General features: G+C 37.6%; 1 protein-coding gene across 1 annotated transcript in view; it reads right to left on the reverse strand.

Annotated features, from left to right (window-relative positions):
• CFAP36 (cilia and flagella associated protein 36) overlaps positions 1–2,663 on the reverse strand; it is a 1,925,715-nt gene extending 1,923,052 nt beyond the window's left edge. The window contains exon 1 of the mRNA XM_044055272.1: positions 2,330–2,663. Coding sequence (XP_043911207.1) covers positions 2,330–2,441 — 112 coding nt within the window. The 5' untranslated portion in view covers positions 2,442–2,663. The remainder of the gene's footprint in view (positions 1–2,329) is intronic.
• Between the last annotated feature and the right edge of the window lie 12,239 nt (positions 2,664–14,902).

Below are 14,902 nucleotides of genomic sequence, written 5' to 3' on the forward strand. Positions count from 1 at the left end.
GTTTCTTATAACATTTAGGTGTTTCGGATACAGAATAACTGTTTCATGCAACTATTACATAAAATATAGCAAATAATTCTGTCCTAAAAACTCAGGACAGTTCCCATTTTTACAATTTTTTCACAGGACACAACTGCCCAAAGAGGAACTGTCCCTCGCAAAGTGGGACAGGTGGTAACCCTAGGAGTATGGGGATGCAAAATCATACATGTAAAAGCAAACATCTGTAGAAAGAATACCTATAAAAGAAACCTGGACCAAAAACAGAATAACTTGAATTATCATCATAATGGCCAAGAAAGCAACACAACATACGTCAAAACTGGTAAAAGTTCATCATATTGAATAAGAACACATTTTAGTTTTTTTATTTTATTTATTTATGGTAAAAGTTCATCATATTGAATAAAAACACATCAGAACAAACACCAAGATAGAAAAAGCAATAAAAAGAATGAAAATCATTTCAAAAATAGTGTGTTTTCTTAACAAGATTTGCCTACATCCACTTTCATTCCAGCTGCTTTGGAGGACAGTTTATGGTAAGTTTTTACCCCCAGTATGCAAGACAATACATTAATATCTTAAGAAACAAATTCCTTCAGGTACTGCCTGCTCTAGTATGCTTTGACAGAAGACACAAGTCTAGCTTCAACAAACTTTTCTAAAAAGCAGATTTACACTCTACTTATTTTTAAATAAAACAAAGTTTAGAACTGCTTCTTGGGAACTTTCATCAGTGGGATCAGCTGATGCACATGGCAGCATACCCTTTACTTGGACACTCAAAACTCAGCAGTTACTTCTGCGAAAGTAGTTAAAATCCAGGAGATCTACTCTAATTTCAGAAATAGTCAATGTGAGATTTCACCATGAAAAGACAGACATATAGTAAAAAACAAAATGCAAAGAAGTGGGAACTTAAAAGCAAATGCGGCAAATTAAGCCAGTATTGTATAGTTGTGTTTAATGCTAGTGACTGCCTCCTTTAACAATTAATAACACAACCAAACATACCACAAAAAGTGTTACATTAATGATGGCCAGCGAGTGCATTTGGCTGAATAGACAGAATACGTGGAAAGCAAGCGAACCAGTTAAAATGCTTGTACAAGCACAAATGCAGATGACAACTGTTGTTTTGTTTTACATCTGAATCATCTATGCAGCTGCCATGTCATATTGTTTTAGAAATGTGATGACACCTCTTCTACAGTTACAGAGTGTCGCCCAATCCCATCATCCAAACATTCAGAGTAAAAGTGAGACCTTAACTACAACCGTTTGGGATGCTACAAGTCAGTTTTCCCTAAGGGGGATGCAACCATGTGGATAACTTTCAAGACACAGCTGTGAAAGAAAACTTAACCTTGCAAAACTGCTGGCCAAGCAATCCCTATCCGGTTACATTGGGTTGCTCTGTCAAGCATGTCCGTGTCAAAAGCATATATTTTCTCTTAGCAAACACTTATAACACATTCAGCACAAAGTACTGGAACTTACTCACTTATATCAAAATACTGAAAGGCACCGTTTTAAGAAAATTTTAAATCACTTCACCAACAAGATTTTCGAGATAACACCCCATTTTCGGGTAATATTGTTTGTAAGAAAGGCAGACGCCTCATTCGTTTACCCCTTGTAGTAGTAAAAGGTCATCTCTGCCACACTCGTAGCTCGAGAGTCCAACCTTCATTCCTAACCTCTGGTCACTGTCAGCAGGAATTTTGTTTTACATCTTCGGAGGGTTGAAGCTGGCTGACACTGACTACACTATTCACTGCGGCTCTCCCATACAAATTTGTTCTCGCCCTTAGGGATGCGGTTGGAAATTTTCTGAGTAAGGGCAACTGATCCAATTAAAGGAACAAGAACCAAATTAAGATACCACTTCAACACCCTACCGATATCACGAAAACAAAACCCATCCGGATTCTTGTAAGGCTTATGGAACTTCTATTATGTATTTCAGAAATCTTGAAGGAGTAGGCTACTCAAATCCTCATTACCAATACATTTCGCCCACATGCATACAGCTGAATGAATACTAAAATAAACAACAAACTCTGATCACGCTGTAGCCAATGATGTTGAATAATAGTAGCACATCTACAATAAATCATAAATTACACTCAGAAAACCGAGGGATGGTCCTTGCAAATAAATATCAACAACAAAATCTGATCACGCTGTAGACGATGATGTTGAATAATAGTAACACATCTGCAATAAATCATAAATTACACTCAGAAAACATCGACAAATGGGCCCTGCAAAGCATTCTCGCAGCTTTCTATTTACCCTACATCATTTATGTTGCAATGCTTACCTGAACAGTTTTGTTCTATGAAGTCTGCAACAGGAAGGGACCACATAGAGCTACCAAGTAACCCTGCAATGCTTTCTACAATCCACTCGCAATCTTCCGAATCTGAAGCCATAGCTTTAAACACACAGTTTACTCGAGAGAGAGAAAAAAAAACAATCCTAAGTTCTTGACGGTTACTAGCCCAGGAAATGTTTTTTCTGAACTCACTAACGTAAACGGAAAAAATACACACTAAACTAAACTATGTCTTCATTCTGTCTTCGCAAAAAAAAGTCAGGGAAAAGCAGTAAAAACTCCCCGGATGCAGAAACTGTAACTCTTGATTCCATAGCAACGTACGTCAAGGGTTATATAAAAAAAGTCACAGTTGAAAGGTGAAGATATAAGGGAGAATGGGTTAATAGGGATCAATAATATTTCTGTAAACCTCTGTATTCATGATTTGACGCACCGTGGCAATAGAAGGTGGCTGGTGGAAGTCAGCCTCTGAAGTTTACTCAGCTGGTTTTCAATAACAATATACTTTTCTTATATTGTGATTTGATTGCTGCACTATAAGTTTTTATTTTTGTTTTCATATTTCTCGTTGTTCCAGATAGCGATCGTTAATTCCGCGCAAAAAGTATTTATCAGTTGTGATTACCCTTCCTCTCAGCTGTCCAGATTTTTGCCTCATAGCTTTGCTCTATTCCTAACAATTTCCTTTATAGCAAATCACTAACGATTGAAGTCCCTAAATAATGACATACATTCGAATTTCTGACTTCATATCCTTCAGAAAAATGTATGCCAACGCAAATCCTGTTATTCTAACAGCAACAACGTTCTAAGTTACCTCTCAGCTGTACACATTTTCGCAGAATGTCCAGAATTTTGCCTCATATTTTTGGTCCGTATTTCATAAAATTACGTTTTTCTGGCAAATTAGTGGCAAATCATTAAAGACTCCAGTTAGAAAATAATGACAGACATTTGAGTTTCTGACTTCATACCATTTAGGAAATCCATGCTAATGCAAAACAGTTTCTGACTTCATGCCATTTAGGAAATCCATGCTAATGCAAAAAAAAGAAGTTATGTACTCACCATAACCTTCCATGTGAGTTGTCCATCTTACCTTCATTCTTTACTTATGGGTTCAGAACCGATCCTTGATTGCCACTCGATCGTTTACTAAAACTCGAGGTCTCCAACCAGTTCGTGGCTCATTCTGCTGGTAAAACAATATATATATATATATATATATATATATACACACACACACACACACACACACACACACACACACACACACACATATACATATATTTTTGTACCTATACAGGAATTTTCTTACTTCATAATCTAAGAAGAGGGTCAGAGATAGCCATACACCAATTAGAAAACCTCTCAATCCACCAGGAGCTAAAAAGGACGGGGGCAGGAGGGTGGAAAGTAAGAATGAAGGCGAGATGGACAACTCACATGGAACGTTATGGTGAGTACATAACTTCTTTATGTATAGTTGTCCTATCTCGCCTTCATTCTTTACTTATGGGACAGCGTCCCTAGCACCATCTTTCTTGGGTGGCTCACGGGAGAACATTCTCCAGAACAGTGGACCCAAAGGAGGCCCTGTCCCTGGAGGCCAAATCCACTTTATAATGAGTAATAAAGGTATGAGGCCTTCTCCACGTTGCTGCCACACAAATGGTATCAATTGTTATTCTTGCACTGAAGGCAGAAGAGGTAGAGATATCTCTTGTACAATGAACTCTTATTTTGTCTGGAGGTTGTTTATTCAGTGATTGATAGGTATATGAGATGCAATCTGACAACCACCTGGCTAGAGTGGTTTTTGCTACTGAAGCTCATTCTTGGAGTCTGAAAAAAGGACACAAAGAATTGATCGATTTTTCTAAAATCCTTTGTTCTGAGTAAGTAGAAACGTAACTATCTATGTACATCAAGTTGGTATAACATGTATTCTGCCTTATTGCCGTAGCTGGGGAAAAAAACTGGTAAGTCTATAGATTGATTCAAGTTCGATTCTGAGCACACTTTTGGTAGAAAGGACACGTTTGTGCAAAGTGAGAATGCCAGAATGAAACAGCATATATGGGGGCTTGACAGATAAAGCTTGTAATTCCGAAACCTTTCTAGCTGAAGTGATAGCCACTAAGAAGATCATCTTCCAGGTTAAGAATTTCAAGTCACAGGATGATGCCGGTTCAAAAGGGGGGGGGGGGATTATCTGGGATAATGCGAAATTTAGGTCCCATGAAGGTAGAGGTATTTTAATGGGTAGTGTTAACAGGTTAGTACCTCTCAGGAAAGCTTTACAAAGCCTGTGTGACATAACGTTTGGTCCTCCTTCTCCAAAGTGAAAATTACAGATTGCTGCTAACTGTACTCGAATGGTAGCTACAGCTGTACCGTCATTAAAAAGTTTGGATAAAAATTCCAGTATTGAAGTTATAGATGCAGAAAAAGGGTCAATATGATTTTTTATGGCCTTTTCCATTTGCTGAGATATAACCTTCTCATAGAAGCTTTGTGAGAAGAAATCAGGATATGTTTTTCTGAGATAGAAAGGTTAGGTAGCCTGGCTATGTTTGGAATTGTAGCAGCCAAGCTGTCAACTTGAGGGTTTGAAGAGATGGATGGAGCACTTCCGACAGATGGGTCAGAAGATCTGGCACTGGGTCCAAAATCCAAGGCTTCTCCTGTAGATGAGGCCACAAGAAGGGGAACCAAATTTGATGAGGCCATTACGGGGCTACAGTGGCAGATCCAGGAATCTGTAAAAGAGAGGGGTGCAGTCTGGTTAGTTGACTACCGGGGTGGAAGCGGGAAAGTGGGACACTAAGTATGGTGGTTGTGAAAATATCACCTTAAGAAACTCTGACATGTGGAAAGACATCAGTTTACATTCAGTTGCACATGATTTTGCTGTGGATATGGTAGTAGAAATAGGTAATTCTTGTGCAACACACAGCACATGTACAGATAGTACAAGTAATTTCAATGCATCAAAGAAGAGAGAACGTCAAGGATAGAGGGCCTCACAAAGTAAAAAAGCAGTCCAAATGTAAAAACACAAAGCAGACCGTTAAACTCTTTATTCCAAAGAAATCACAATACAGTAAGCGCTTTCACGTCTCAAACGACGATTCATCAGACTTTGAAACTAAATGTTAAAAACTGTTTAAATACCACTTGTAGATCAGCCAACCAGTGAAACATGGACATCAATTAATAATCCCATTAACAGTTTAAAGCTACCAGCACAAGTGTTGCCAACTTACAAAAAACGCATTTGTGATTTCTGAAATGTCTCCTATAGCTTGCATAATAACTTATGTAATATTAAAATATAAGCATATACAAATCTTATGAATAATATAAAAATTCTATTTAAAAACTATCTAAAAATATATATAAATATTCATATTAGATCAACTATATAGGTGCATCACCAGGATATTAATGTGATAATGCACAGTCTGCTAGAAAGGGCTTAATAGAGACCTTCTCATTCGGACCTTGACCTTTGTTAGCTTGGAGTCTAATAATCCATTTACCCTCTTGTTTTTCAGTGTGGTTTTTAATATTTCCCAGTCTCTCTGTCCTATGAACTGTCTCTAGCACCATAAAGACAAATTTGTGTGTAATGTCAGTTTGTACCACATGTTTTTTAAGTGCATTGGTTTCATCCATTTTTATTTATTGGGTATATATGTTCTCTCACGCGCTCCCTAAGGGTCCTATTCGTTTTGCCTACATAAAAACATTTACATTTTCCACACATTGCTAAGTAAACTAAATTCCTAGATTTGCAGTCACTATACTGACTGACAGTGTATCGTCTATTGGTATCTGGATGTATAAACACATTGCTGCTAGCCATATGTGTACATTGGTTGCAGTTACGACATGGAAAGTCTCCTCCCTCACAGAATTAATTTGTTTCTTCTTATTATTTTCTTCATAACAAAGTAATTTCTTTAAGGACTTAGTGTTCTTGTAACACATCTTTGGTTTTTCACCTAGTATATCTTTTATTTTATCATCTAGTACTAGGATATTCCAGTTCTTATTGATTATCTCCAGGATTTTCTTGTTATTGGTATAAAGGATGGCTACTCTATATATAGCTCGTTGGGAAATATTATTGGATCTTGTGGTAGGTGCTATGTTATCCCTCTTAATAAACGGTTTTCCTGCCTCCAGTCTGTCAAATTCTTGTATGGTTTCTAAATCTCGTGGATGGTAGCCTCTATCATAAAAATCCTTCTTCAAAGTATATAACTTATCTTTTAAAATATTGTCATTACTAGTAAGTCTAGAGGTTCTTAGTGTTTGACCCTTAACTATATTCTTATAAATATGTTTTGGGTACATACTGTTGCGGTGCAATAAAACATTCCTCCTACATTCTTTCCTAAAGATCTCTGTATGTAAACTGTCAGCTTTTTTGGTCAACTGTACATCCAAAAAGTCTATCTGATGTTCGGACCACTTTGCTGTAAAGTATAAAAACTGTGTGGTTCCATTGATATAATCAATAATCTCCTCTAAAGCCTCAACAGTATCTCTCCAAATCAAAAAAACATCATCCACGAAACGTTTATAATAGACTATGCTTTCTACATAGTTCACTTGCTCCAATATATAAGTGCTCTCCCAATATGCCATCACTGCGTTGGCATTTGAGTTAGCGCAAGGTGTCCCCATTGCTACCCCATTTGTTTGTAAAAAATATGTTCCATCATATACAAAAACATTGTTGTTGAGGACTAAGTCCATTAACATTGTGCATTTTATTATTTGATCGTTGGCAATGCCTTTCCCAAGTAAGAATAATCTCATGTATTCAATTCCCACATCATTGGGGATACTGGTGAATAATGATGTAACATCTAATGTGACCATATAATTTTGTCTTTCCACCTTATACTCTGATAATGTCATTAGAAAATGCTGAGTGTCTCCCAAGATGGAAGTGGCTTCATCTATTAAAGGTCTAAGTTGCTTTTCTATATATATCGAAAGCGGTTCTGTCAACCAGCCTTTACTCGACACAATAGGTCTAAGTGGAGGGTTGACCAATGTTTTGTGCACCTTGGGTAATCCCCTAAAAGTAGGTACTAAGGGATGCTCAACTAAAAAATATCTGTACATATCCTTGTCAAAAAAGTTGCACATTAACGTATCATATAAATCACTGGAAACATTTTTAATAATTTTATCCAATTGTATATTAGTTATCCTACGATATGTGTTGCCATCAGCTAACATGGTTTCCATGCTTGTCTTATAAAACTCCCTATCTAACATAACAACTGCTCCCCCCTTATCTGCCTGTCTTATAACAATGTTGCCATTATTACTTAGAGCTTGCAGCGCATGCCTCTCTGAGCTGCTCAAATTATAGAAATCAGCCTTCAAACTAGTGCTGTTTTCAAAGGTATCCAGTATATCCTTCTCTATAGCTTTCTCAAATGACTCTAAAAGAAAGTGCTTCTGTGGTGTAAAAGTAGAAGGTTTCCTAAATATAGTGCTATTTGTAACATTCTTTTCTAAGTTGTTGTCACCAAAAAACAACTTAAAATTAACATTTCTTAGGAAACATTTTAAGTCAATAATAATATCCACTATATTAGTGTTCTGCGAAGGAATATATGAAAGTCCTTTATCTAGTACTGCTCGTTCAGCATCAGAAAGTTTATGTTTAGAGAGATTTAACATTAAGTTTTCAAAACTGGTTTCAGTACCTTGCGTTGAAACTCTTGTCTCCCTGAATATGCTGGACTCTATGCCTGCTTTGTTGCGACTTGATATGGTAAAAGGAAAGGGAGTGAAAAATCCCCAGTGGAGGTCAAAGCTAATGGTTCAGGAAGAGGCAATTTCTTCCTGACATCTGGATTTGAAGACTATGCATGTCCAGCATTACTAAAAACATGCAAACTCGCTTCTCCCGTTGAGAGCGAGGCTTCCTCCATTCTTGCAGTGACACTTCCTGTTTCAGCGTGAGACGTCATTTCAATGGGTGGAGTAGACTGTTCAGGTGTAATTAACCAGTTATTGGGGATACCATGTCCATTACCTTGAGTCCATGGAGTGGGTTTCGGCCAAGAAAATACATTTTCTTTTGCGAAATCTAATGAATCCCTTTCCATTTTCTCTTTCTTAGCCTGTAACAGCATGCTGTCAAGTCTTGTTAATGTGTTGCTCAAATCTAGTAAAAACTCAGCCATCTCAGCACTTGACATCACTGAAGCCAATTGAGTTTGTAGAATACTGGCTTCATTACTTAAATCATTCTCAGTTGTTGTGTAGTTGTTTATTAGTAGCCTCATATACCCAAAACTCATGTCCAAGTTTAATTTCTGCCAACTTGCTAATAGTTCTGGGTAAAGGGACCCTGAAGTAGGCATTTTTAAAATACATAGACCCCCTAGGAATTATTTTGAAACACAAACAGGCTTCCATGTGTTGCCTTTGCCATTGTGTTTGCTTAAGTTTTGTCATTATATTTTCAAGTTTTCTCGTTCGTTGTAAAACCTCTATATCAACTGGTTTAATTATTGACTCTTGAGCATTAGTAACCAATTGCTGACGTGAAAGTTTCAACAGAGGATTGCTCTGTGTTCTTAGTAATCGTGAAAAATTAACAGTACCTTTTGACATCCTTTCTCCATCAATAGGCGATTGGTGGGTCTCTTCTGTCATGTCCCTTCCGTTAACCAAATAACAATGCAGCAAAGAAGAGAGAACGTCAAGGGTAGAGGGCCTCACAAAGTAAAAAAGCAGTCCAAATGTAAAAACACAAAGTGAGGCTCACCACGAGTTGTGATTTCTTTGGAATAAAAAGTTTAATGGTCTGCTTCAATTGTTGTGGTGAGCCTCACTTTGTGTTTTTACATTTGGACTAATTTCAGTACATGCCCGGAGATGATGAGTGGCTGCCCATACCAAGTCACATTCTCCTTTCATGTCATAGCAGGCATATGCACTCTTATAAACTTGGAAAGAACCCCTCTGAAGGTGGAAATAACCATAGTGAAATCTATGTTAGTGTTATGCAACATAAATATGTACCACAGGCACAGATGTTTGGATAAATTAGTAAAAGCTTCATTTAATGGATGTACCAAATAATTAAACTCCTAATAGTTTACTAAACAGACCATAATATTTTTGGATTGTTTACTGTTCTTTCTATAGCTTTAAGAACAATGTTTTCTTTTATTAGACATATATTGTTAATTTTTCTTAATCTGACATAAGCTATAACATGATAGCAAGAAATTCTGCTGAGCACATCACTGTAACATGGTTTCAGACCAATGATAACTCACCCTCCCTACCAGGATTTAATGATTGTGTGTGTGTGTGTATGTGTCTGTGTGTGGTGGGGGTGCTGATATTAATGGGAAGGACCTATTCATCCCTATTCCCATATACTGCACTCTGAAGCTCTAGAAGTCCTGTGTGAGAGATAAGTGTAAACTCTTGGAGAATCACAATAATAAAACCACAAAAGTTTGTTATAGGTTCATAGGTGTTTACTAGGCCAACAACCACAAGGACCTTTTTAAGCCTAGTGATGCATCCCAAATCTCTTTCTGATACCCTTGATAAGTGCAAACAGGGGTTTGGGAGATGAAACATTTACAAGCAGGGGCCTGGGAAATGAACCATTTACAGGTTGTCTGGGTCCATCAGAGACATAGGTACCAAACCAGTGATGAATTTCCTGTTCTGCATCCAATTGTGCAAGCTGCACTTGCATTTGGTTAGGGGTAAACTCTGCTTCACATGGATGGGGAGCCTGTTCTATAAACAGGGTAGTCTCTGGGATACATACCTGTCTCTCCAGCAGGACCTATTTATATCACAAGGCAAGGTTTAAATCTTTAGAACCTTTAGAATGGGTAATTCTGTTGCTGTTTCTTTTGTGGATATGCAGGAGGTCCATCAGAGTGGGGTCTGACAGTGCCCTGTATGCCAGGCATAGATCTCCCCTAAAACAAAAAAATAAAAAATAAAAAAAAGATATTTCTTCAGTTCATGAAGTTCTTACTTTGCACATGGGAGGAGAACACCTTAACCATTATCCCAATTTATCTTGCTGCTTGGCTATTATATCTATTTGCACATTGGCACAGAAACAGTCATATTAAATATTTAAGGATGGGGTATTCAGAGTCTTTAAGCTGAACAAAATAACTTTACACAAAACTCCTTTTGCAAGGCATGTAGTGCATGCCTAGCTACATCCATGACACTATATATGCTTATGAAACAATCCACAGACTGTCACAATTTTCTCTTGGTGGTTACACACTGAAACAATTGTTGCCTCCACCCATACCTCTTAGCTGCCCATGATTTTCAGGGATGTCCCACTTTTGGTTCAAAATCTTCCTCCAACATTAAAAATACAGATTTAATTTACATTAAAAAATGCATGCTAATCCAGGCATTATTAATAGGCCAGTTTTTTGTCATCAGTATTAATATTTAAAAAATTGTCCCTGATTTGGGACCCTTCTACCTGCTTCTGGAAAGGGTGTAGCTAACTATACTTTTGGTACTCTACTAAATACTATTTTCTCTACATTAGTTAAAGAAACCATTGCTTTTTTCAAGCCATACTATGTCCACAACTGTCTAAATTAATGCTTCCAAAAGGAGTCTTGTAGATTGAAAAAAAATACTTATTTCATATTTTTACAGGGAAAGTGATGTAAAAAAATTGTTAATGGTGAGAGGGGTAAACCATTCCATTTTTCAATGGAAAAATTGGTTTGTGGGGCAGCAATAAGAGCACACAATTACATATATTCCCTGCCTGCGTCCCTGCTTCTGGAAGTAAAATATTGACACCTATGCCCCTACCTCAACCACACGTATGAACATTAAAACACATTCAGATCAAAGCCAACACTATCCCACTATCCCAGGTACACCTGAAAAACATATACAGTATTTTCACTTTTGCCTATGTAGGTATACACTATACCTCTCAACTGTCCAGATTTTCATAGAATGTCCACATTTTTGCCTAATAGTTTTGATCTGTTCATCATAAAATCTGTGGTTTTCTGGCAAATCACTGAGGACTGAAGTCACTAAATAATGACATGGATGCTTGTCACGAGGCAAGGTGAATGCTGGGGCTAAGTAGTAGCAAAGTTGATCTATCATGTGCCAAGCATATTCCTTTTTATCCCATGATCTCTGTAACAGTTTGGTCAGGCTACTTGTTGGCACCAGCGAGGGTGACAGGGTGTGGTACTGTGAAGAAATTATAATCATGCTTTCTGTTTAATGTTTAAATGCACAGCAGTCTCTTTAGGTTTAGACTTAGTTCTTTAACCAACCCAGTATTTCAGCAAACAGCTGTATAAAAAAATAAACACATGGATGCAAGCATAGTTTCTATTGCCACGCTCCTTGATATAACAGTGGAGGTACAGCACATCTCAGTATGCTAGTATTTCACTGTGTACTGACTGGGGCCTACATAAATGATGCACTGTTGTTGCAGTCATTCCCCCAAAAAAATCCAGGTTGGCAAAAATGAAGAAAATGTACCACAGCCTACGCGCTCACACCTCAATCAGCTGTTGTGCTACAGACTAGTACTATGACAATTACAGCGGTTATTAACAGAGAAGTTTAACTACTTGAACCAGAGTAGACAGCTTAATGCTTCTCAGGCCCCCACTCCCTTCAAAAGGGCCGCAAGGCAATTAAATCTGTGTAATACAGGGGTGCAGGAGGACAGTAGCCCCCTTGCTGGATGTGTGTGGTTGCCTTTCACTACTATTAAGTTTGTAATGTCCAACATTAGAGCTTCAATTTTTTTTATACTTTAACCTTAAGCTTTTTGATGTTGAAAAAAAAGACAGTTAAGAAATTTGCAAAACACTTAGCAGACTACCCTATCGGGATGCTAAATAAGCCAGCTCCACCCAAACCTGCGTGTAGTATGATGGCATACCCTAGCATAAACAATCACTGAGCTTGATTACTTCTCAAATGTCCATGATTTTCAGGAACATTGCTGATTTTGGCTCACATTTTAGCTCTGTCCCTCTTAATCGCTTGTAAAACTGGTGACCTTTGAAGAAAAGATTGTGAATTATTCTTAAGTAAATAATGACAATAACTACACTTTTTTTATTTCAGGAGATGTAAATTAAGTCATACTGTCTTACTCTGTAAACATCACAAGTTAATAGTAGTAAAATTTAAAAAAAAATTGATTATGGATTTGTCCCCAGTTCTGATGAGGTCTGTCCCTGATTAAGTTGAGAGTTATAATGCAACATTCTGAGGCAAAAATAAGGGACATTTGTGAGATATGATTTAAATTTATTAAAATAAGATAAAAGTATTGCACATTAATAAAATAGTTATAGCTTTAATTCTGAAAATAATTTAATATTGTTAAATAACTGACATACGATTCCTTATCACCAAGTCTTCAGAGATGGTAAAAACAACGCAGCATTGAAGCCTTTTGGGTAAGTGTTAGCCTGGCAAAGACCACTCTTGTTTTAGACTGGCTTTGGTTAGATGTAACCTGACCAATGATAGGGGAACTACTGGTGTAGTGCATAATGGAGTTATACTGATGAGGACTATATCCAGTATTCTGATCCTCTAGTATGGACGTGAACTAATTGGTCTAGGGAGCTAGCATATATGAAATCTCAGAAGCACTGTGCCATATTTATGGTAGTACAAGTTTTCCAGTCAACAGAATGATAGTTGAAATCCCCAGGAGAATAATGTTAGGTTCAATGGGAAGAGATTTCAGTTTGTTTAGACATTCTTTGTGGGTTGCAGGCAACATTGCGGGGGTACGATAGCTGGTTATAATGTGGTATAGATTTTTATTTATGATAAGTAGGATACGGAGGAACTCAAGATCATTGTAATACCTTATGAGTCGACTTATCAGGAATATGGACACTACCCTTCCAGCAACATAGTAATTTTTGGCATTGATTCTGAAAGAGTGGTAAGCACTGAAACCTGGCATGAGGAGATGCTATCACTACACTGAAACTATGTTTCAGTAATTATGTCATCATCTATATCTATATTACTGAGGATGAGGAAGGCCTGTGAGGAGTGCAACTTACAATATAGGCTTTTAACATTGGGCAGTGCTACCTTTATATAGTCTTGATTTAGTTTCACTATGTTGGTAGTTTAAAGAGACTGACTTTGACAAAAAAGTCATAATGGGGGGAGGAAAAATCTTTAGCTAATATATGAAAGCCATGAGGTGAAAGTTAATTATATAAAATCAATAATCTTTTGTTTGTATTATGGCATCATTCTGGGTGATGTAGGATGCTGCTCAAGACTAGTTTCATACCAACATCAGATGCATATTCTGAGAGTTCCATAATGTCTCTCTTCATGTGACCAAACAGGGTATGTCTCAAGTCATTCACTCCAATGTGTGCAATGACCAAGTCATGTGTGTACCTTAGGACAAGGGGTTTGAGGACTCTAGTGATATGGCAGATCCAGACACCTGGGAGACAGCTTACTGTTACTGTGTCCCTACTCAGCCTAGTGAGTGGTGCATCTGTGCATCTAACTATGAAGTCACCACTGACTATGATTAACCTGATGTCTTGCCTTGGCCTTGCTGTGTTAAGAATATTAGTTTGCCAGATGAGTGTCTGCCCTTTCTACGTCTAATGTTAGTTATGTCTATGGATGCTGTTTGCTTGTAAGTGTGATACTGAGTATCCTATATACCGACCCTACATCTTGGAGGTCTTTGCAATATGGGCAGGCATTTCTTAAGTACTTCAGTGTAAGATGGTTTATTTGCTAGTTTAGGACAAGGAGAGCACAGCTGTGTGAAGTGGGTGTCACTACTAACAACCTGGTGGGTAATACCAATAAGCTTGGATGACAGCCTCTAAGGTTAGTATATGCTTGCAACTCTCACATACAGATTTAGCTAATGGAAAAAAGCAAATGGCTGTCCGTAAGGAAGAGACGGTTGATATTTCACCTCAGTATGCCTAATGCTATCACACTGGCTAATGATGGCATGGGAAACTGCAACCTTATGGTTTGTATAGTCTGGTGTGTAAGGAGTACACTTATGAGGGTTTGTTGTAGGTATTATTAGTGAAGTAAGCCAGTGCAGAGATAAAAGTGCAAAACATTGAAACAGTGAACCAATGGCACTGGAGTAGTTTGTTATCACAGTGAATCGGTATCAGCAGTTAAAATGCAGTAAAAATACGGCATAATAGTAGCAATAGCACAATTTGTGAATACCACATAATGACTAGCAAATAGACTTTCAATTGCAATGCAATCATAAACAGCAGAGGAATACAAAAAACTGCAAAGGCAGTACTAAAAGCAGTTATCAGTTTGGCTTGGATGCTACAACAGCAGATAAGTGAAATGAGGCATCATACAAAATACCTATAGCAACAGCAGTTATATAGAGATACTATGAGCACTGTACTCAGCAGCAGCAGATGTACCAGATGTGTGCAAGCATCTGCAACTGTGCACAAGTGTCTGCAGCAGTAC

The sequence above is a fragment of the Protopterus annectens genome, chromosome 1.part2, assembly GCF_019279795.1.
Source record: "Protopterus annectens isolate FY-2018-M chromosome 1.part2, PAN1.0, whole genome shotgun sequence".
NCBI classification, from domain to species: domain Eukaryota; kingdom Metazoa; phylum Chordata; order Ceratodontiformes; family Protopteridae; genus Protopterus; species Protopterus annectens.